Genomic DNA, 23,401 nt, shown 5'->3' with positions numbered 1-23,401 from the left:
GAGGCTTTTAGTTGAATTGACACTAATGATAAGAAAAATTTAAACACATTTTGTATTCCCAAGAAAACAAGTTTGTTTATAATAAATTGGAAAATTACGGTATGTATTCGACGTGTAAGTTATTAGAATTCATCCTCGATGGGAAATATTGCGATTTCCACGAGTGTTTAATTTTTTTTCTTCTTTTCTTAAAATTAGGACGCCGTGGAACGGGCTCCCATGAATGAGAAATTGCCCACTTTTTTAATTTTTATTTATTACTGTGACGTAGTAAAGCAGTCTTTTTATGTGTAACACAGACTAAGTAAGCAAACAATCATAAATAAATAATGTTTAGCATTCATGTAATAACATAAAACTTATTGAAAGGGACACGTTTTGAGGTTATCTGAAAACGACCCGTAGTTGTTTCTTAAGTAAACCAAATGTATTTTTTTTTCCACCTTTATTACATGATTTAATTGCCATAATAATATGTAAATATTTGTTTGCTTTTCACAGATGCTAATCCTTTACATCTAACTAAACTTTACAATAATAATGTCATAAAACTTAATGTCCAAAGGATTGCTATTTTATTTATTTTCCGTTTCTGTACTTGACGAAATCATTTTCGAGGCTTTTGTTTAAATTATGAATACGATAGATTCGCGTTAATTTTGAATCGATTGGCTTAAAAATCGCATTAAAATGAATCGATTCAAAAAATCGATCTTCATTAAAAATCGTAATGTAAATCTAACTCATATGACACAAAATGACGCTGCAACATCGAGTTGCAAAAACCAGCCCGCCCTACAATACCACACGGTAACATAACAGTCATATATTTGTACGTCATTGTAGTACTCAAAGATACAACAGTAAACTTGCTCATGATAAGAAATTATCACCATAGCATAAAGTTATTTTTGGTATTCAAGGAATTACAATTTGGTGCCTCTTTCACTGTACACTTCTGGTGCTAATTATAAATTGTCCTTATATAATATCTGACTGTTTTGAAGTTACACATTGTAAATGATACTTCTATTTTTTGTTTTTAATAATTTGTTTTTACAAATATATTAACGCTTCGGGCTCTTACAATTCCCATAATGACCGCATATATCGACTGTGAACTGGCAATCGGTACTACCTCAATTTTGAACTTTACAGGATGAAGAAAAAAATTGCTTGCGTCATTTATATATCATCTGGTTTATTAAATAGAAATACGTAGTTTTTAAATATTTTTATTACACATGTATGTACGTACACTACGTATTTTTATTTAATAAACCTAATGCTAATTCAGTGCCACTCAGAGCTTTAAATCGCAAAGACCTTAGGGGCCTGCCACTGCCACTGCGCCCGTCACCCTGAGACATTAGTTGACAACTCCCATTTGTCTGTAATTTCACCAGCACCCTTAACCCTTTCAAACCGGAACACAGTAAGCTAATATTACTGCTTGGCGGCAGAAATAGGTAAGGTGGCAGTACTTCCCTGGACGAACTCTTTCACAAGGAACTCTACTGCTACTTTCCAGTCTTGTTGATTACTTCTTTTACTCTAAGGCTGCGAACATACTGACTGCATGTTAGCAGTTAATGCGTGAAGTCATAATTATCAACTTCATGCAGCCGAGAGCTCGATTCTCGATGGACTATTTACACTTTGTTATGTATTTTATTTCAAGATATAACTTTACGCATAGCCGTTATAGATATATATTTGCTTACAAATAACTCCGTACCTGAGAAGCATTACACTGTTAGTGTTATTTTTGTAATTTTACAGAGGACGCGATTTTGTGTGGAAATGCAGCATGTACAACATTTAGAATGGCTTGAAATAAAATTAATTGTGTTTTAATAACATTTCGAGCTACCATATCTGTCGTACAGATTGCTTTTCGACACAAAATCGCTTCCCCGTAAAATTACAAAAATGGCGCTTACAGTGTAATGCTGCTCAGGTATGGAACATAATCCCTCTCATTGGTCAAAGTAGAAGTCAAATAATCTTTATTTATTACAATTGAAATCGTCATACTGATTAAACTCTACTGCTCATTCGTAAGGCAGATTCCCCTGAGAAGAATGAGCAAAAACTCTAGGGGTTGTCCTTTATAAATAATACATTTGAATACATTTATCATTACAATATTTAATTTAAATATCTTAGATCGAATATACCTGAAAGATCCTGAGTGATAATCAGCGCCTTAGGAAACTTTGGCATATTTGGCTGAATCAGCGCCCTTTCAATGCTATGGCAATAATGTTCTTTTTAATTTTAAAAAGCAAAATTTCAATTTAAGGACTGTATGGGTTTCAATATATCGTATGTATTAATTCGTTTATCCCATAAACTCTATAAAGCGTGAAACACAGAGAACGTGTGCGGGTTGGGCGCGTGACGGGTCGGGCGCGTGACGGGTCGGACGCGTGACGAGTCGGGCGCGAGTCGAGTCGGGAGTACGGCGAGCGCAGGATCCGACCTGCGCCCGTCCCACACCCGCTGTCAATGAACTTCGCGCTTTAGTAACAAGATCAATCGACACCATAAAAAGAAAAGTCACATTCGCATAACTTGCAAACTAATACATTTTATTTTTCACTTACAGCGTTGTGAGTAATTATGAAAGCACGAAATCTTTTAACAACAATATGCTGTATATACAGACCAGTTCAGAAAGCTGCCTTGACTGGCCCGTCTCAATAACTGATATAAACAATATTAATACACGACTATTTGAAGATTTGATTTTGTTACATCCTAAGATATTTGGGACATGGGAAGACATGAACTCAGTTGTCTCGCGGTAACAACATGACGCTTGATGTGAAGATCCTATGATCTTCCAATATGTTCGATTACAATAGGATGTAATTAAAAAACTAACTTTTTTAAATTGGTTATGATTGGGGTGTTCTGGGTGAGTGTCAAGTGTTATAGTTTGAGACCAAGTGATTGTCTGGGCACATTATCATATCAAGAAATAAATTAAAACATTCCAATAAAATGTTACATATGCTTTACAGTTGTAAATCACTATCACTTTTCATTTTTATGGCTCCATCATTATGAGAAATGATGATTTTGCCAATGTCACGGTTGAAAGAAAAAAAAACGAAAAAAAAAAAATTCGCTAAGCTCTAATAGGACATTAACCGGTGTTGGTAAGTTGGACCACGGGAGTACTCAGTTGAGAATGTAAAACAAAAGACAACATTTATAAATATATGTTATTTGAGTGGATAAATTTACATAGAGTAACAATATGGGGGGAGAACACTAAAGTTAAGAGATTGTTGTAAATATTTGGATTCCGAGATAGGTTAAGCAATTAACTATTATTCAAAGAATGTACACTATTTGATAAAATATTTCTACAACTCATTTATCTGTTCTTAGATTAGGATTTTCCTGTTTTTTTTTTGTTTAGTAAACTTTGAACAAATTGCATCAAAGCGAGTTCTTAGATGTTCTTGACTACCACAAATAGGAATTTGGTCACAGCTAACTTGACAGATCGTGGGACCTGTAAAGGGCCTTTAGATCCGAAAAAATGGTCAACAGCCAGCAAAACAAATTTACTTTGCCTCAAAAGAACCCAAAATAACATTATCAGTGTACTTAACTGCTACACCCTGGTACGCTCGCAACTCCGAAATAAACAACTATCTGGACATATCAACGGTTCTCGAAGAAGCTAAACGCTATATAGTTCAATGCGGGCATGGACTAGAAATTCTGTTGCTGCCAAACCCAATTAAAGCACTAAAAAAAAGTTAATGTCCTGATAAAGGGAGATAAGGGAATGGCCTTCATTTTCTGGAATGTCCAACACATCTGGTTGACTGATTGCAGACTTCAAGAATTTTCTTCTTTCGAAATTCGAAAAAATAGTTCCATTTCAAATTTTTTCATATTTAAAACATTAACTGTGACCCGACTGTATTGCATCTGCATAATAAACGAAAAGTAATTTGAGCACCACCTGCAACAAGCATGTCAAAGCGCTTCTTCCCAGTTGTCACCACTGGCTTTGTTCCCACTGGTGAAATAAAAACCCATATGTTACCAGGTGGTGACAAACGGGATAAAAAAATCCCAGTTGTTGCCAGTGGTGATTTCTACTGGCGACAAATGGGAAAAAAATCCCATATGTTACCAGGCGACAAATGGAATTTAAAATATCCCGGTAGTCAGTGTCCAGTTGCAAAGTAATTTTGCCAACAATTTTAAAACATCTTTTGAAATCTGCCAACAGTCTATTTTTCCAATAAACAAATAGAAGATCTCAACGTGGCTCACAACCACACCAATTTACCTGATTTCAAACTTGGCTATTCCCTGCAATATGGTTACCAGAGCAACGGAATTCACTCCGGGTCACTGCACACACCACCCAGACCAGAACTAATTCAGAAAACTTTATTTTTTTATAATACCTAGTGACAAGACGAACAAGTCGTGCCACTGGTGGTAAACGACACGCATGTCCATAACAGCTTGCAGTGTAACTCAGAACTTTAAATCATAAAGATCTTCGGGGCATTGCCACTGCAACTGTCTACCAGAGACATTAGTTGACAAGTCACATGGGTGCCTGTAATTTCTCTTGTACCCTTCCAAATCAGAATGCAGTAATGCTCACATTACTGCTTGACCGCTGAAATGGGTAAGTTCATTTTCCAAATTGCTTTATCAGGAACCAAACCCCGTATTTCCTCATCCAACGCCCACAGGGCAAACTATACTAACTAATCTACTATCAAATTTAACTCTAACAATACAGGCTAGAACATCTAGAAATGCTTCAATTTAGAATAGTTGAAACATCTAGTGACCAGAAAGTTGACATTAGCTATCAGAACAGCCTAATCCTATATGAGAACCTTAGTTGTGCTAGCCACTGAACAACCAAGATTCTCAGAATACGTCCAATAAATACATGAGAAACTGGAGCTCATAATCACCAGACTGAATGCACATCAACACTTATAAAAAATAAACAGAGAATTTACTATGAGTAACAAAAATAAAGAACAAAATGGTTCATTTATGAGTACACAAAACGGAATCGCAAAATTTAATTACAACCAATAAAGAATGTGAGTTCAAAGGTCTCACTACGAAGACCGCAATAACCACAATAAATACATTTATCATATTATTGTAGTGTCTAAACTTAGATATCACACTTGATAGATAAAACAACAACAAAATATAACGCAGTTCAGATGTATTTAAATATATGCATTTATTTACAAACTGTATAACTAGTATATACTGCGAATAGGCATGTTGCATTGTTTATCGCGACACTTTTGCACGATTCACTGTGCACACATAATTGATGACATTTACATCTGTCAAATCTATAATCTCGGGTAATACATAAGCATGGACGATGATTATCGAACGCAAGATTTTGAGCACTAACTTACCCACAAATTATGAACGAGACACTGCATAATGATCGTCAGCCGGTACAGAAGAATGTCACATAGCAAGATTCCGACAAAAAAACACGAAAGCAAACCCAAGTGATGTCGTTATAGCAGTCACGTCAATCACCCCGGACGTCGTACTCATGCTAATTTGCGATCTATTTAGATACTTGCTAAAATCTGCAGACATCGGCCGTTCTAATGCAGTCCGAATGGCGCATAGCTTCACTTTCACTTTTTATTTTTATGGCTCCATCAATATGAGAACTGATGATTTTGCCAATGTCACAGTTGAAAGAAAAAAAAAACGAAACAAAAAAAAAAAATTTTCGCTAAGCTCTAATAGGACATTAACCCCCGATTAAATAGAGTAAAAAACTAAAAGTGACAGAACGTCAACCCCATTAAACTGTTTTAGAGGCGTTAAAACACGATTTATACCTTACTATCGGCATCCTCGAGCGCGTCAACTATTTTATCGACTCACAACCGTTACTTTAGCTAAATTGATATTGGATTCTATAAATACTTACAAATAAAAATCTGGAAATCACACCATTGTTTTTTTTCTACTGCACAATCAGTAAACTGGAGTTACCGTACAAAACAAAATTTACTACCATGTAAAGTAGGTCAAATGGAAAAGTGGAGTTTATTTTCGTCTTCCTTTTAGTTAATCCTCTTGACTACAAGTGCAAATTCAAATAAATCTTTCAATAACAATGGTAATTAAAAAACCAAAATAAAAAGAAAAATGATTTTAAAATGTCTTTAAATTGGAAAGACATAAAACTACCAACTGATAAAATATTTATTATTTAGTAACATTTTAAGTCGGATCAATGTTCTGTTGCACGCAAAAATAGAGACAAGATTACTTTAAAATGTGCAAATTTAAAAAAAAAATACTTATTTTACCATATTTTACATAATTCCTTATTTTTTTTTAATTTATTTATTGTATAAAGGACAAAATACACTTTCAAAGCATTTACAATCATTTTATGTATATGTTCCAAATGTTTAGCAAGTGTTGAAAAATTTGAATTGTTCCTTGAATTTGTTACTTTGCGTCTAAAGATTCGCAAACGTCATGTCGTTAAAAAATTTGGCTGTAATGAATTCATATTAAATTAATTTTATTAATCCTTAATTCCTAAGAAAAACATATATTTTTAAAAAAAACAACGAGTTTTTGTAATAAATGATAAATTTGTGTTTTTGTGATTAAATTATGTCATTTCTATTGCCTCTATGTCAACTTTTTTAATTTCTCAATTTCCGAACGGAAAATTGTGATGTCGATTGTGTACATGGCATATTTTTAATTTTTATCATTTTTACGTGAAATATGGAGTAAATAATTGAATATCCGTTTTTAATTAAACAATGGCGTTCGTGAGTGCTGTGACAGGCGACGACTCCACTAGGAAGTTTATGGAAGTCCTTCAAAATGACTTCAAGACTCTTAGCTTGGAGACGAAGAAGAAATATCCCCAAATAAGAGAGGTTTTTGCACTTTTCTATTGTTTTTAACTGTAGTAAGCCTTTAAGACATCTTCCGTAATCCCATTAACAACCTTGGTGTTATACAATAAAGAAAAAACTTAATAAAGTAATTATAATTTGTAGTTGCAATATATTTGACATGCATAAAATATATATGAATTCATAAAATGTTTGCATCAATTAGCATGCACCGGTGTTTACTAAAAGCACGCAACACAATTAACTAATTAAAGTTGACCTAGGTTAATTTTTCTTTTGTATTTGTTATATTTAGTACTTAGAATAAAAATTGAAAAACATACTAGAATGTATAATTGATATCTTTATCTTCCTATCAGATTGGCGATTACTAATCGTGGTATGTTTAAATTAGGGTGGATTTAAATAAATCCAGTTTAATTTTATTGTGTTTATTAGTAATAGTACAATTTTTATCCTTCTAGGCAATTCAAGGTATTTGAGGCATACTGCCAGGTCTTATCTATATATATATTGATAATGATGTTATATTTAAAATATTGTACTATCTCATTTAATCAGACTTTTAGTTATGATCTCTAAACATGTAACTACATATTTTGCACTCCCATGCAATTTATAGTACAATAGGTTTAATTTAAATTTAGGTTAAAAATTAAATTTAGGTTAATTGAATTAAATATTTCTACAAAACTCAGGGATTTGGAACACATTCCAATGTATGAAAAATCATTTTTTTAAATTTGACCAGCTATCCCTATTTTTTTCTTCTCATACAATGTAATCATACTAAGAAACTGAGTCTATTAGCATTAACAAAAATTGTCATTTTTATTCATTTTGTACAAAAAATATTTTATCAAAGTCCCGATTTTCTTTATCCCATAGAATAAAATGATCACTTCATGAAACTGATTGGATAACACTAACAAAAATTTTAATAAATTTTATTCATTTTTTAGACAACTCACACTTAATAAAAAAATTGAGTATACCAAAATTGTTTTCACAAAAAAATCTTAATGGCTCCTAAGACAGTTTCCTTGTATCTTCTATGGTTTCGGATTTCTCTATTACTGTCCCATTTAAAAAGAAAAACACTATATTTAAAAAAAATTTGGTATTGTGTTTTTTTGTATTGTTGAACAAATTAGTTTCTCAAATTCTATGTTGTGATGCCAATTTTTTAGTGTGGGTGCAATACGACTTCTGACACCTAGACTCATTCAGGAATCTCTACATCTTCTTAGGGAAATTGAAAATTTTAAGGAGCTCCTCACTCAAAGATGTTCCTTGTACATTGCCACAATGATAGAACTTGTTTCCTCCATCATCATGCAACACTGAAGCTTGCATAGGCACAAACACCTAAATGCCTAAATGAAATAATTAAAAGAAACAAATGCTATATAAACTAACAAACATTATATTTTGTTAATTTGTCTTTCCATGTCGAGACCATCCTTTAGGTCATCTGTGATCATGTGACCATGGTATCTAAATTTGTCATCCACTTGCAACGCAGTACCATCCAGCACAATCGACAGAACTTTTTCAGGTTATGTTTGTTCTCGGAATTGAATCATGTCTCTTTAACGCCTATAAAGTGTCTAAAACCTGAGCCACTAAGAGAATTGTGTATGAAAATGTTCCATTACATATACATAATGAATTGCAGGCATGTGACGAGGCCATAGAGAAGCTGTCGCTGGCATCTAACAACCCTCAGGCTTCTCTATATGGAGTAGTCAACCAGATCCTCTACCCGCTTGTGCAAGGATGCGAATCCAAAGATTTGAAGATTATCAAGGTAGACCATTTTTTGTAATTATAAGGATAACACGCAGGCTTCACCTCATGATAATTACCAAAATTTTTTTAGACTACAATATTCCAAATATCGTCAGTTAATAAAATTGTAAACCACCGATCCCAAAAATAGGTATTTAAAAAACATAGTCCTAGCAATGGTTTATCCATGGGTGCACGCATATAGTTATTAGGGGATATTGCAATTAGGTGTAATTAGCATTGGGTTATGAGTTTGAATTTCAGTATTTAGTGGCCAAATGAAATCAGCTTAAATGTTACAACCAAATTAGTTTGATTTGCTGTGATCTGTTGTTATGACTCTATAGACAACATAAATTACTGTTTACTGTGCAGAAATGATTGTCGTAACCATTAAAACCCTTCTCCTATAAAAATTTAGTTTAGGATATAGATTAGATATATATATATATATATGTAATTATACGCGGATTTGCACTATCTTACGGTATAACACATACAAACTCGTGTGTGTAACACATCGTGTCATTCCCCTCACACAAGAATTGGTCTGCCCCAGTTGCTAAAGATAAGGAAATAAGTTCTTTTTGCTTAATTTTGTTTAATGATGATATTTTTTCAAGTGTTTTTCCTTATCATTCAGTTCAGGCCTCAGTTCAAATCTTATTTATTAAGAAGACAAATGAAATATAGTGGCTTTCACTAATGTTCGTAAAATGTAAAAATCCAAAAATTTCCAATTCACATACTTTCTCTCTGGAGTTAGAGATAAAAATGTAAATTAGCAAGCCTGAACAAATTTTTAAAATATGTGAAACATGTTTTCTATGTCAAAAACACTGTGTGGACCTGTTAATCAGTATGTTCGCAATTAATATGGGTTTAGGTCTAATGTAAAATAGACATTAACACTTATATTATTTTTTGAGTTGTGCGTTCTGAAGGCGGCTTCCTACTCGGCACGTGATTTCACAGTCCGCGACACGCTGCGCCGATTTGTTCGGGCGTGCTCGCGCCACTGGCCTACACGACGACACTGTTCTCCCAGTGCGATGGCACGATTTCGCGCGGCACGGCCCGTGAGACCACAGGCCGTGAGAAGCCAGCTTAAGTTGAGATTTATAAAACGCAATGCAAATTTTTCACGAATATTGCCTAAGTTTAAGCAAGAAAGTACATTAGACTTTGAGATTACTTCGTAATTTCTTGCTTAAACTTAGTGTTAAGGAGTAGCGGGAAAATCAGGCTATCTAAGCAGAAAAACAAGAGCGAACGCACCATAGGCAAAAATATACAAAAACAATGAGTAATAGAAAATAACTGAAAAGATTTATATCTGCCCTGTTCAGTAACCAGTTCGCAACACTTGGCTAAGTTCGTTTTGTAAATAAGAAAAATGTACTTAGCTCAGCTCGTCATTTTCAATACAATACAACACAAATATTCTTTATTGCACATGGACAAGTGCAAAATAATACAAAAAAGTAAAAATGACAGGTACAACAGGCAACCTTCAGGTTACAGGAGAAACAGAAAACATATTTAATACACATATTGCTTAGTTGAAACCAAAATTAATTTTATAAATCTCAGACTCATAAGATTATCCTAAAGAATATTCTAAAGTTTCACTCTTCTTTTCAGTTCTGTCTAGGCACGATCCAGCGCTTGATTGCCCAACAAGGCATAGATGCGAAAGGCGCACGCCACGTCGTAGACTGCCTCTTTAATCTCGGCCAGGCTGGAGTGCTGGAGCTGAAATTGCTGCAGACTGCTGCACTGCTCATGACCACGTCTGATCTAGTGCATGGAGACACTTTGGCTAGGGTACGCCTTATAACACTTTTTCGCGTTGTTTTTTGCGCTTCCTTGTAAAGTTGGCTCTTTTGACTTGTACCCCTTTTCAGTAGAGCCACAGAAATTAAAAATTAAGTCTTAATTTTTTTGCGTTTAAGCAACACGCTGCATTTTGGACTTTTTGTTGTGTCGCGGTGTTGTTGATAATTATTTAAACATGTCTACCACACTTTTGTTTTAAGGCGATGAGGTCCCCAAAATCGCTTAAATAAGGTGTTTTTGTACTAGTTTCTAGGCGATGACATAGCACGTGGAACTTTGAAAATAGTACATCCTGTAACACGTATCTTGAAGTGTAATTTGATTAACCTAGAATATTGCTTATTGTTATAGGTAATACAAAAACTGGATTACAGTGAGACTCTGGTGGTTATTTTTTGACATATTTTTCTCGGGCAAATCAAACTTGCTTACTACCAAATTTGGTGTGGTTATTTAAATGGTACTTATCTTTAACATGGCCTTTATTTTTTTGGTAAAAGACAAATATAACAATTTTAGGAGTAAAAAGTTAATTTCGCCTACTAAAGTTCGAGCTAAATGTTTGCTTGCAAATTATGGTTAAACACTTAACAGTGTGAAAAATGTCATACACAAAAATAATACGTAAATAGGTAAATATAGTGCACCAATTCGTTGAAATCAAACCAAAATATAACAAAAAAGTCTATATATAAAAGAATAAAAAATAATATATATTTTTGGTTGGATTAGAACCATATTAGAACCTAAAACACAAAGAATTCAAAAGAAAAATGAAATTATTGTTTGCGTCCTTGATTATTTAGTAAAATTGCAACGTTGCGAACTTGTGCTGCGTAGCTTGCGTTCGTGGGATACGTTGCCAGACCTCACTCATATGTTTTGACGATTGAATTTATTCTATTGTAATCGGCTGTCTACCATCGTGCACTATACTTACGAGATAGTTCTTATATGCTTGGATATTTTTTGGTTTCAAATTAGTCTCAAGTTATTCCATTAGTTGATTGGTTTGATGGTAAGCAAAAAAAATGGGAAACAAGAAAAGGCGTAAACCACGATTGTCAGTAAAGTTGACGCGGAAACGTATTACTCGTTAGGCAAATTCTGCTGCAAGATCCCAACAAATACAGCAAAATAGGGGCGATGCTGATAAGTAAGTACCTTCTAATCACCGTAATAAAATACTTTTGTAAAATACCAATAAAAATACCATAAATACCCATTCCGTGCATTTTTTAAATTCACATTTTAATACCTATACATATAACAAACCGAAAGGAAATATCCTGATACATGCAATAGTTAATAGGTACTTACTTTTTGCATAACATACCTTATTGCGACAATCGAGTAATTTCTTGTCTATCTCTTCTTAGCTCTATGTAAGTGCTCCCTCTCATATACACATATATGAGAGGGAGCAAGTGTGTATTTTAAGTACAACGCCATCTGTTAGCGACAACCAATATACTATTATGTTAACTCAAGCTGAAGGTCCAACTAGCACACTCTTACCACATCCGCGTATGGCGCCATCTCATCGGAGAAATTATAGTAGGCGCGTTATCGCTCAACGTCAGCGTCTTAAATCAATTGAAGAAAAAAAACGCAGGTCACAATATTTTTTTTATTATTCTGCTATGCTCTTTATTTCAAGCTTATATCTAGCAAAAAAGTTGACGCTGGTTAAATTTTTCTGGAAATAAAGTACCAAGCTCCATACTATCCAGATCCCGATATCCAGAATGTGTAGATATTGCAATGATATCCATTCTGACCATGATCTGTATAAAGGTAGTTATAACAGTTTTAGAAGACTCCTACATCCGAATCCACCACCTTAATTTCGTTACGTAAGCATTATGTTTTTATGTCTTTTATTCTTTTTTTTTATTTCTTAAGCATATTTAGTAACAGTAGAGCTCCTTGTGAAAGAGTTCGTCCAGGGTAGTACTGCCCCCTTACCTACTTCTGCCGCCAAGCAGTAATGTCAGCATTACTGTGTTCCGATTTTGAATGGTAAGGGTGCTGGTGAAATTACAGGCACATGGGACTTGTCAACTTACGGCTCAGGGTGACGGGCGCAGTGGCTGTGCCTATAAGATCTTTGTAATTTAAAGCTCTGAGTGGCACTGCAAATGTTATGCAACAGGTAGGACTGTTATGGACAGTCCGTCAGGCGCACGACTTGTTCGTCCCGCCACTTGTAATTATATAAAAAAATTAAATAATTTCTTCTACATATTAATGTGTACTATTTTTACTAAAGTGTTGTATATAGCTATAATTGGATTGCAGGTTTATATTCATTCATGTAGAATATTTTTGTTGATGTATATTCTGATCTGTGGTCTGTTGCTGTACCATATCTAATAAAATAAAAATAAAATAATTCGGTACAAGTCTTTTGAAAAACCCCCGATATAAAACAGCGGAGGTCCTTAAAAACCATTTCAATGAGTCCAAACGCGATAGTTCTACTACTCGTATAAGTAGTTGAAGAGTTGGGTAGTCTGCAGAATGTCATGATATTCAATAAACTTAATATTTTTTTATATTTTTGTTCAATAGACAATGGTAATGTGCATGCGAATGGTGTCGACCACCGAGACGCGCGACGTTAGCACGAGTCACGCGGCCTCTGCAACTGTACGGCAGCTCGTTGCTCTGGTCTTTGAAAGGGCGCTTGCAGAGGCAGAAGGTACTGTACCCACATCTGTCGCTTCTATTTTTGCCATATGTTCAGCTCACTGATGCAATGCGGGTTGGTGAAACACTCTCCAGTTTTCTTACGAATTTTTTTTCGTAACAATACGCCAATTTTTTGGTCCTGCAGTCAACAGCCATATTTATTTACTAATATTATGCTCCCCAAATTTTGTGCAAAAAAAAAAGAAACAAAATTCGAAAAAACTACAAAAAAATAATCTAGTGTAAAGTCAGTACAGAGTACTAAAACAACCGACCTCAAAAGTTCGTTTTATTGAAATCGGATACCGGAATGTACGTGAAACCGAATTCATCCCCTAGATTGCCACCCTTACTCTTGGAATATTTTCTTCAAATTTAAATGAGGCCATTACTGAGGTACCCTCTTTCCAACAAGAAAAGAATCATCAAAATCGGTTCACAAAAGCCGGAGTTATCACGTAACATATAATATATAAAAAAAAACAGTCATCAAAAAACAAAATAAAAAAAGAACCGGTCCAAAAATTTAATTGGCGTAGTGTTCATTGAAGGTATCGATTTATCATCATCTCTTTTTATTTAGTTTTTATTTCTTATGCAAATCATAAAATATTAGTAAAAGTATGACACTATAATAAGAACAAATAAATTTGTGTCTCAATAACAACCGCGCACAACTTGCAAATAACATTTTGCAACTTAACGGATAACCGTTAAGTTGCAAAATGTTATTATTTCTATTGACTTAGTTAGCCAAAGAAATCTTACCTGTTTCTACCGCCAAGCAGTAATATAAAATCATTACTGTATTCCGGTATGGAAGGGTGACGGTACAGGTGAAATTACAGACACAAGGGCCTTGTCAACTTACGTCTCAGGGTGACGGGCGCAGAGGGAGTATCCCTTAAATCCTTGCGATTTGAAGCTCTGAATGGCACTGCAACAGTTTGTGGACAGGCGTGTCGCTTACCACCAGGCGCACGACTTGTTAGTCCCGTTACTTGGCATGATTAAAAAAATGTGTATACTACGTATATTCGTCCTACTATAAGCACGATTCGTCAGAGCATTGCAATTTGTACCATTTCTTCACCACATAAAACATTAAATGTAACTCAACACACACCGTGTAGAGCAGAGGTTCCCAGACTTTTATTCTCATAGACCAGTTAAAAATATATCTGGTTCCTGTGGACCCCCTGCAGCTACATTTCTACCATATTCCCAAAACTCGATAAAAAATGTAATCTAACTATGGAAATTTGCAACGCGAATTGCTGAGTTCCAACCACAAATTAATAGTTTTCGAAAAAAAAGTGAGAATTTAATTGATTGTGCTATGAGTGGATGTCAAAAAAGTAAAGACACGTTGTACTGAATATGCAAGTTTTCACAAGTAACAGTCGCTGAGCTTCTTAAAATATTATCTGCCTGCAAGCAGATAAATTTTCGTTTTTGTTGTGAAATTGTGAAATTGTGAACCCCCAGTTTTTTGTCACGACAACGTAGATCCCCGTCGCATCTCCCGTAGACCCCTGGGGGTCCACCTGGACCACTTTGGGAACTAAGGATGTAGAGCATATGCGCATACACATCACTGATTTTCATCTTGTTCCCTCTGTTGTGGGTACAACAACAAAAACATAAACAAAATTAAAACTAATGAAACTCACAACACACACAATTACGGGCACATTGGACTTGTCAACTTATGTCTCAGGGTGACGGGCGCAGTGGCAGAGCCCCTCCGATTTAGCAATTTAAAGCTGTGGCACTGTAACTATTATGGACAGGCGTGTCGCTTACCATCAGGCGCATGATTTGTGCATCCCGTCACTTGTTGTATTATAACAAAAAAAAACACATTTATTATAACAACAGTTTTTAAATGTCATAGATCATCTTATAACAGTGATCGGAATTAAGGGAGTCATGAGTTGTTTTCGCTAAAGATTAAAGTGGACATTCCCTTCTGTAAATCCGGGACTTCTCGGAACTGTTTTGAATATGCGTATTTATTCATTGGAATTTGAGTACAACAAGTTATTATTAACTATTAAACATTTGCTACAAATTATTATCTCAAACAATAACATTGTACTTGTGTTTCTAAAGGTACTTACGTATTTAAATACATTAGCCATTTAAAAAATAAAGATGAGACAACCTATGTTTTGAAAATGTTTAGAAAAAAAAACAGCAAAGGAAATTTTATACGCATTGATGATGAAATGGGCATTTCCATACTTAGAAAACATTCATACTTTAGGTAGATTGACTCCCTAAATTCCGATCACTGCTTAAAACGCACAAACTCATAGGGGGTGCCATAGGCACACACATGGACAACCACAAATTACACCCAAAGTCACGAGAAAAATAAATGTAGGCCATACAAATATTTCTCCCGGTCCGAGAATCGAACCCGGGACCTCTGCATGGCAGTTCAGCTGGCCTATAGCGGTGCTAGCCTAGAATCAAAAACTCAGAAAACAGTCCACGACCTGGGTTTATAACTCTTATACTAAATTATATTATTTTCAGGTACACTAAAAGTGAATCCAGCAGATATTAGACCTCAAAACAACAGCAAAGCGCCAAAAGATTTGAAACCTTGCGCCGTGGACGCATACCTCATTTTGCAAGTAAGTGTTAATTTTGCTAAGTGCCATTTTCCACTAATCGGCGGCTAGTTCCACTTCCGAGTCGCGGCCACATCAATAAATATTTTACATGACTTATTTGAATAAATATGAATACGTAAACGACCACGAATTACTTTTTAACCGACTTCAAAAAAAGGAGGAGGTTCTCAATTCGACTGTATGTTTTTTTTTGTATTTATGTTACGCGATAACTCCGGTGTTTGTGAATCGATTTTCTTGATTCTTTTTTTGTTAGATAGAGGGTACCTCCATAGTGGTCCCATTTAATTTTGAAGAAAATCATCCACCTCTAAGGGTGGCTGTTCACGCATGAATAGCGCCTAAATTTTAGTATAATGAGGAATTATTTTAATGGTTGATTTTGCTATTCTTTAATTCAAGGCGTTTTTCTCTCAATATACTTTGAGTAGTGAGAACCGATTTTTATTATCTCCTGCGTCAAGTCCCGTATAGTGGCGAACTAGGGGATGAATACTCCAGGTTTGCGCACTTTCCGATAACCGATTTCAATAAAACTTGGTAATTGTATGTAATTCCACTTAGTTTTGAGGTCGGTTTTTTATTACTCTGTACTGAGATTATTATTAATATATTTTATTTCTAAGTTGTTTGGTATCATGAGTACGATCATCATCTTACATTTCGTTACATTCTTCGTAGATATGAAATCTATTCGACAAATGCAAAGAAATTTTGCAGTCAAGTGCGTGGTTCGATGACAGTTGCAATCCGCTGTTCAAAAGGCTAAACATATTACCTTTGCCATACATGTACATTAGGGATATCTGCGTATTTGTCAACTCTCATTATCAATATTTTAAAACACACGGTGAAGTCATTCAAAGGCAAACTAGAGCAAAAATTATGAATCTTTTATAGCAACCTCGTTGCCATAAAGTAATTTATAAGAATAACTGTTTCAACATGTGTATAATTATTTACAATAAATTACTAAACGAAATTAAATTGTTACATGGACATACTTTTAAATTACATTTAACAAAATGGCTTTTGACACATTGCTTCTATAGTAATGAAGAATACTTAGCATTTACAAATTAATTACATTAATTAGAAACTGTAGAGACAAAACATTAAATCCTATCAATCTTTGCACATCTGATTGCAGGTTGAATACAATGTACCTAATTATATTTAAGACCTATGTAATTAATGTATTCTGGCAAAGAAACGTATTCTATTCTATTCAAATAGAATCGATGCTGCGCGACCTATCAGTTAGATATATATTCTGTGGATCTAGTAAAGTGGGCTTTTTTGACTTGTACACGTTTTCACTAGAGCCGCATGATTAGATTTTAGATTAGATTTAGATTTTTAGATTAATGTTTATTTGCCAAAATAGAGTAAATATACAGGTCTTAAATTAAATTGGTACAATGTATTCAACCTGCAAGCAGGTGTGCAAATATATTGGAATTTATTGGTACAGGTAATTGAAGTTAATTAAAATGTCAAATATTTCTAAATTCAAAGTATTCCTTATTGCTATAGAAGCAATGTGTCATAAGCATGGAATTAATAAGTACTTCGTACAACTGGAAGGCTTACTGTGTATTGAAGCGTGCGCCGAGCGAGATGTCATAAATCTTGGTCCGTCTCTTTCTGACTAGTGGTAGACCTGTGGTAATAACAAACAGAGATGACGCCATATTATTTTAGTGTTGCCTAATGTAAAACAAATAAAACTTTCCAATAATATTTAAATATCGTGAAATAATATAAAGACTTTGATTTATTTGCGACCTATTGCATTCATAGTTGGTATGGTATTATTTACAAACATCTTATAATATTCATGGACAAAATGACGTATTGTTTTTATGCCAATTTTTTTTTATAGTCAACTACCGTATTGTATCAAATATCTCACATGGCAATTGTGCGAAAGGGACACACCAAGAAAGAAGATGTCTCACTTGAGCTCAGATCTCTAAGGAGATATTGGTTATTTAAAAAGTATTTTATTGCTATTCATTTAACGTTCATTTTGATATGTCAAAATAATTGCAGTGAGCTTTCCAGTTGTACGAAGTACTTATTAATTCCATGGTCATAAGCCATCTTGTCAATTGTAGTTTAAAATTATGTCCGTGTAGTAATTTAATGTCACTTGGTAAATTATTAAAAATCTTAATGCACATGTTGTAGCAGTTATTTGTGTAAATTATTTTATGGCAACGAGGTTGATATAATATTTAATGATGATATTTAAACTTTGGCTTTTCAAGGCGAGAGTGAATGAATGTGTGGGTTATTTGTTTAATTATATGTGGTTATGTTATGTTCCTCACATTAGCTTTAATAGATAAAATCAAAATGTTCACAAATTTTTGAGATCGCGGCGAAAATTTAGGGCAAAGTGCCAGTGGAGGCGTTGAAATTGAAAAAAACCCTTAATGTCGCATGATAATAATATCATGTCAATCGCCTGGTGTTATTAGTCAGATTTGGTAGACTGTTATAGCGTAGGTATTTTCGATTTTGTATGAGTATAACTATTAAGTATACTGTGGTTATACTATTACGAGCAAGTTAATGAAAGTTAATCATGCACATTAGGTACAACATTGAAGATGAAATACTGATACGAAATTTGTATATAACTTTACGTCAAAATTGTAAATAACATCTTTTAGTATTGTAAGAAAGAAATATTAACAAACAAAATTCGCAACTACATAAAATATCTAAAAATGCTTAAAGTTAAGTGCTTTATTGAATGTCCGGATGTGTCGCCAACATGATATTCAATTACTTTTTGTGGTCCTCTGGTTCGTTCCGTGGCTTAATGCTTAAAGTTGTCGAATCTAATCTGCGTTCCATGCTGATGACGTCATCGTCGTAGCAATTCTACGTTCTCCTTACAAGTACATCAACAATACGTGAGCGTATTTTTTCACAGGACATAATTCAATTAATAAACGGCGATTCCGCCCACTGGCTGGTGGGCATATCTGACGTGCCAAAAACCTTCGGCCTGGAGCTGCTGGACACCGTTTTGACGGACTTCTCGCCTATTTTCTTTAAGGTTTGCTACTGTCTTACTAATTTAAAACAACACTTACTATTAGCAGCCAAGGATGGAAATTTGAAGATGCGGTATCTAACCAGTGCGCGGCTATGACCTATAATTGATTAATTATTAATGGGTGGGACCGGTGTGTGGCTGTCCGGGATTGTTATTATGAATTAAATATTGGTTATGTTTAATAATTTGATTTACTTGTAGAAAAAGTGTTGTATGCAATCATTACATAATTAGGTTTTAAAATCTCGCACCTATTACTTAGGCCACTCCGCAAAATCTCGCGACCTATTCTACAGGATATATCACGGAGAGTGCGATGGAATTGCATAATTTGATTCCCCCTTCCCCTTTCCATCATCGGGGGACTAGGAGTAGGCTGGGGTTCCACCCCTATGTTGTGGATATTCCAAAGATTTGCACGGAGCGTTACGCTTCCACATACATATGGCGAACGGCTATAGAGAGGAATTCCCTGCCTGCAAACTTGTTCCCTGAACGTTATAACTTGGATCTTTTGAAGACGAGAGCGAATAGGCATTATTTAGTTGTGAAAATTTCATAGTTTTATTAGTTTTCTATACAAACTTTCATTCCCTATTTCACCCCTTTAAGATTTATTTTTGTGACAAAAAATAGCCTACGTCCTTCTCCCAGGTCCCATTGATCTTTATACCAAATTTCATTAAAATTGGTACAGCAGTTTGGGCGTGAAAATGTAACAAAGTTGCTTTCGCTTTTATAATATTAGGGATTGTTGTTTATGTTATTGATGATGATATTATCCCTTGACATTATATATTAAATTATAATATTACGACGTTGATATATAGTATATTCATATCATTTTTATATCTATTTCAGATATCGGAGTTCAGATTTTTATTGAAGGAACACGTATGCGCATTGATCATAAGGCTATTTTCACCCAATGTCAAATACAGGTATGTATAAATTGGTGACTGGTGATCATTTTAACGAACGGATGGTATGAAGTGGTTAACCGGCAGTATCATGAACGGTAGGCTGGGGCTATAACGCTGCTGATACATTATGTCCGGTTGCTGACCAATCAGGTACACAACCCGGATGCGCTGGCGCACTTAGGCCTGGTCGGCGTGCCGTTGCTCGCAGGCCGCATCGCCTCTTCGTCAATAGTGGCCCAGACTCGCGCACGCGGTGCTCTGACAGCGCACCTCCTTCGCGCGCAATTACACTCCTTAACGACTTCCTCACCCAGTATCACAATTTAGACATATCCTTTGACAAACAGTATGTTATCCGGCGCGGGATACTTCTGTTCGTGAACTACCTTTCGAGGAATGGTGTCCTGTAGAGTAGGTAGCATACTTTGCGCAGTGTTTTCCAATTTAATTGTGTAATATCATTTTTCTTAATTTTATTTTTGTATTTTTTTTTAATTTAACCAGATTGACTTGTAAGCGTTTTGGTAATGTAAATACTGTAAGCTTTCAAGTGTTTTTAAATGAATGAATAAATGAATTGCAATTACTACCTAAAAATATATTTAGGTTATATATAATGCATTTTTCTACGGTTTTAGAGAATTTGCGCGAAAAAATTACACAATCATACCATACAAAGCGAAAATGGAAGACTGAGTTCTTAGGTTTTCGCGATTGTTACACATAGGAAATGAAACTAATTTTCCGGATTCAAATCGCGTATATTTGTTTTTTCAAAGAAACCGACGTTTTGGGCCCTTTACATGTTCCAGGGTCACGGTTGACTGAGCTGGTACAGTCTTCAACCAGTTATGTCTAATATTGATGCAAACCACCCTATTTTTTTCACTATAGTTACAATAGTTATTAATTAAATACCTTGTTTTTAATTTTACAAAGAAACATTCCAATTTACGCTACATTAAGTTTAACAAATTATTTTATTGAATTCTTCGGCCGCTAACTAACTGTATTTGTAATTATGTGCTTGGTATCTTGAAAAAATGCGTGAACTTAACAAAAGTGGACTCTGTTTGAGTGATTGTTGTCCTACGCAGGGCCGCATTTACGGCGCTGCACATTCCGGGCGCGAGCACGGGCGCGGCGCCCACTAGTCCCGCGGGCGAACGGCCGCACTTCCCCGTCACCATGCGACTGCTGCGATTGGTCTCCATCATCATCCACAAGTACCACGATCTCTTGGTGAGTATATACAATTCAGTTTATTGAGCCATATACAGCTATGGGACACGGATACTAAACTTTGTATATAGGACATGGAGTGATGGTACCAATGATCTTCATTTTAAGGAAAGTGTGTCTGTAAATTTGATATAACTTTTTTGTTTTTAAACTTATATCAATAGTGGTTCAGTTTACTTGACAGATATAAACGTCAAGAAAGATTCTGCTGTAATTGGAAAGAAGAAAGTATCATAATTATAATTTCTAAGTTTTATTGAATGTCACCGATGTTTGACCACCTTGATATTCAATTATTTTTGTGAAATTTATTTATTTATTTATTTCAGACAACCCATAGATACATACCTTACAGACTTACATATAATATAACAATAATATAACAGAAATATTAAAAATAAATACCTTACGGACTAATCATAAATACAATATAACATGATAATATACATATAACACTATTTATTTACACGTATGTACTTCGACGTGTGACGCAACGTGGGTGTCCGGTAGCCGTCCTCGGAAACGCCGGTACATGACACCCTTCGGTCAAAAGTCTTCTCTCATGAAGGTCGACAGGTGTTGAGTTGGTACTCGCACCACAAATGAATTAAAATTCACATTGTGGCGCGACGCCAACCGCTCGACCCTCAGGTTTGCGTTGGCCTTCACTCGCATGTACTCCACAATATCCGCAGACTTGGTTACTCCACCTTTTTTGAACAGAAATTACTCCACTAGTTTGTTTTAATGATTAATACAAAGTTCGAACACTTGGAACAAGTTCCTTCGATCCGGCTGGATCGGTCTTCGGTATTTTTTCAAATACTTAATAAATAAATAAGAACGACGTCTCAAAGCGTCAGGAATTATTGGGAAATATTAACATAAAAAAATAGGGACTTTTTTGTTTTATTTCACTAATGTGTTACTGAATCTTGTGCATAGGAAAAAAAGGCCAGTGATTTTTTATCTCCCTGTATGTGGAACAGCTTTCTGCAACTATTGATTATAAAAAAATAATAAGTGTACACGTACCATGTCATTGTTTCAGGTAACGGAGTGCGAAATATTTCTATCTCTAACAATAAAGTTCTTGGACCCAGACAAACCGCTCTGGCAGAGGGCGTTGGCGTTAGAAGTGTTACACAAGATGAGTATACAGCCAGGTGCGTAATACCATTTTCATCACACTTGCCCGTAAGTAATACAATGTACAGCAAAACTAGGCGGTAATTTTAACCGAGTTCAAAAAAGGAGGTTCTCAATTTGACTGTATTTTTTGGGTGTTTGTGAAACGATTTCGATGATCCAACTAATATAATTATAACATTTTTTAATAAAAAACCGACCTCAACAGTTCTTGAAATTAATAATAATAACGCACACACTCAACATAGACCCGCACTAGGGAAACCCTGTGTCGCGGGTGCCATGGACACACAGAACCACAAATTAAACCCTAACTCACGAGAGAAATAAATGTAGGCCATTCAAATATTTCTCCCGGGAATCGAACCTGGGACCTCAGCGTGGCAGTCCGGCATGGTAACCGTTCGGCCACAGAGGCAGTTAAAATTACATCTACTTGCCAAATTTTATTGAAATCGGTTACCGGAAAGTGCGCGAAAACGGGTTCATCCCCTAATTTGCCACCCTTAGAGGTGGAATATTTTCTTCGAATTTAAATGGGACCAATAATGAGATACCTTCCAACAAAAAAGAATCGTCGAAATCGGCTCATAAATAGCGGAGTAATTGCGTAATATACTGTCGCGAATTATGTCGCGATTTAGTATAAGTTTTGTAATATCAAGCATTAATAAATTTAGTCTGTTATGATACCTAAGAGTAGGGAACTAACACGGCTGTACAGGCATCTGCAGTGCACTGGTTGGTCGGCACTACAGTTGGTAAGTTTGCACAATGTTTATTACTAACGTAGATACAGTATTTGTTACATGGTCTGCAACGCTACAGATCCCCTACCCGTTCGCATAGGCGAAGACGCGGTCGAGCCTACGGGCCAGTTTAAATACTTGGGATCTGTACTTAGCGCGTCCGGAGACATCGACTGCGACGTCAGAGCCCGAATCGCAGCCGCTTGGGCAAAGTGGCGTGAGGTGACTGGTGTCATTTGTGACCCCAAGATAATTAAGTTAAGCTGAAAGGACAGGTCTATAAATCCATCATTAGGCCTGTCCTTTTATATGGCAGTGAAACGTGGCCCGTACTTGAGCGCCATAAGCAGGAGCTGCGTGTCAC

At 35.3% G+C, this 23,401-nt stretch overlaps 1 protein-coding gene across 2 annotated transcripts in view; it reads left to right on the top strand.

Annotated features, from left to right (window-relative positions):
* Positions 1-6,833: 6,833 nt before the first annotated feature.
* Positions 6,834-23,401, top strand: part of LOC113228963 (protein MON2 homolog) — a 74,857-nt gene continuing 58,289 nt past the window's right edge. For both annotated transcript variants that reach the window (XM_026462407.1, XM_026462406.1), the window contains exons 1-9: positions 6,834-6,953; positions 8,611-8,742; positions 10,368-10,550; positions 13,137-13,266; positions 15,801-15,901; positions 18,849-18,974; positions 19,836-19,915; positions 20,995-21,139; positions 22,191-22,305. In XM_026462407.1, the coding sequence (XP_026318192.1) occupies positions 6,834-6,953; positions 8,611-8,742; positions 10,368-10,550; positions 13,137-13,266; positions 15,801-15,901; positions 18,849-18,974; positions 19,836-19,915; positions 20,995-21,139; positions 22,191-22,305 (1,132 nt within the window). The remainder of the gene's footprint in view (positions 6,954-8,610; positions 8,743-10,367; positions 10,551-13,136; positions 13,267-15,800; positions 15,902-18,848; positions 18,975-19,835; positions 19,916-20,994; positions 21,140-22,190; positions 22,306-23,401) is intronic.

This window comes from Hyposmocoma kahamanoa, unplaced genomic scaffold (assembly GCF_003589595.1).
Source record: "Hyposmocoma kahamanoa isolate Upper Pololo Valley unplaced genomic scaffold, ASM358959v1 263, whole genome shotgun sequence".
NCBI classification, from domain to species: Eukaryota; Metazoa; Arthropoda; class Insecta; order Lepidoptera; family Cosmopterigidae; genus Hyposmocoma; species Hyposmocoma kahamanoa.
This window is presented reverse-complemented; position numbering and strand designations above follow the sequence as displayed.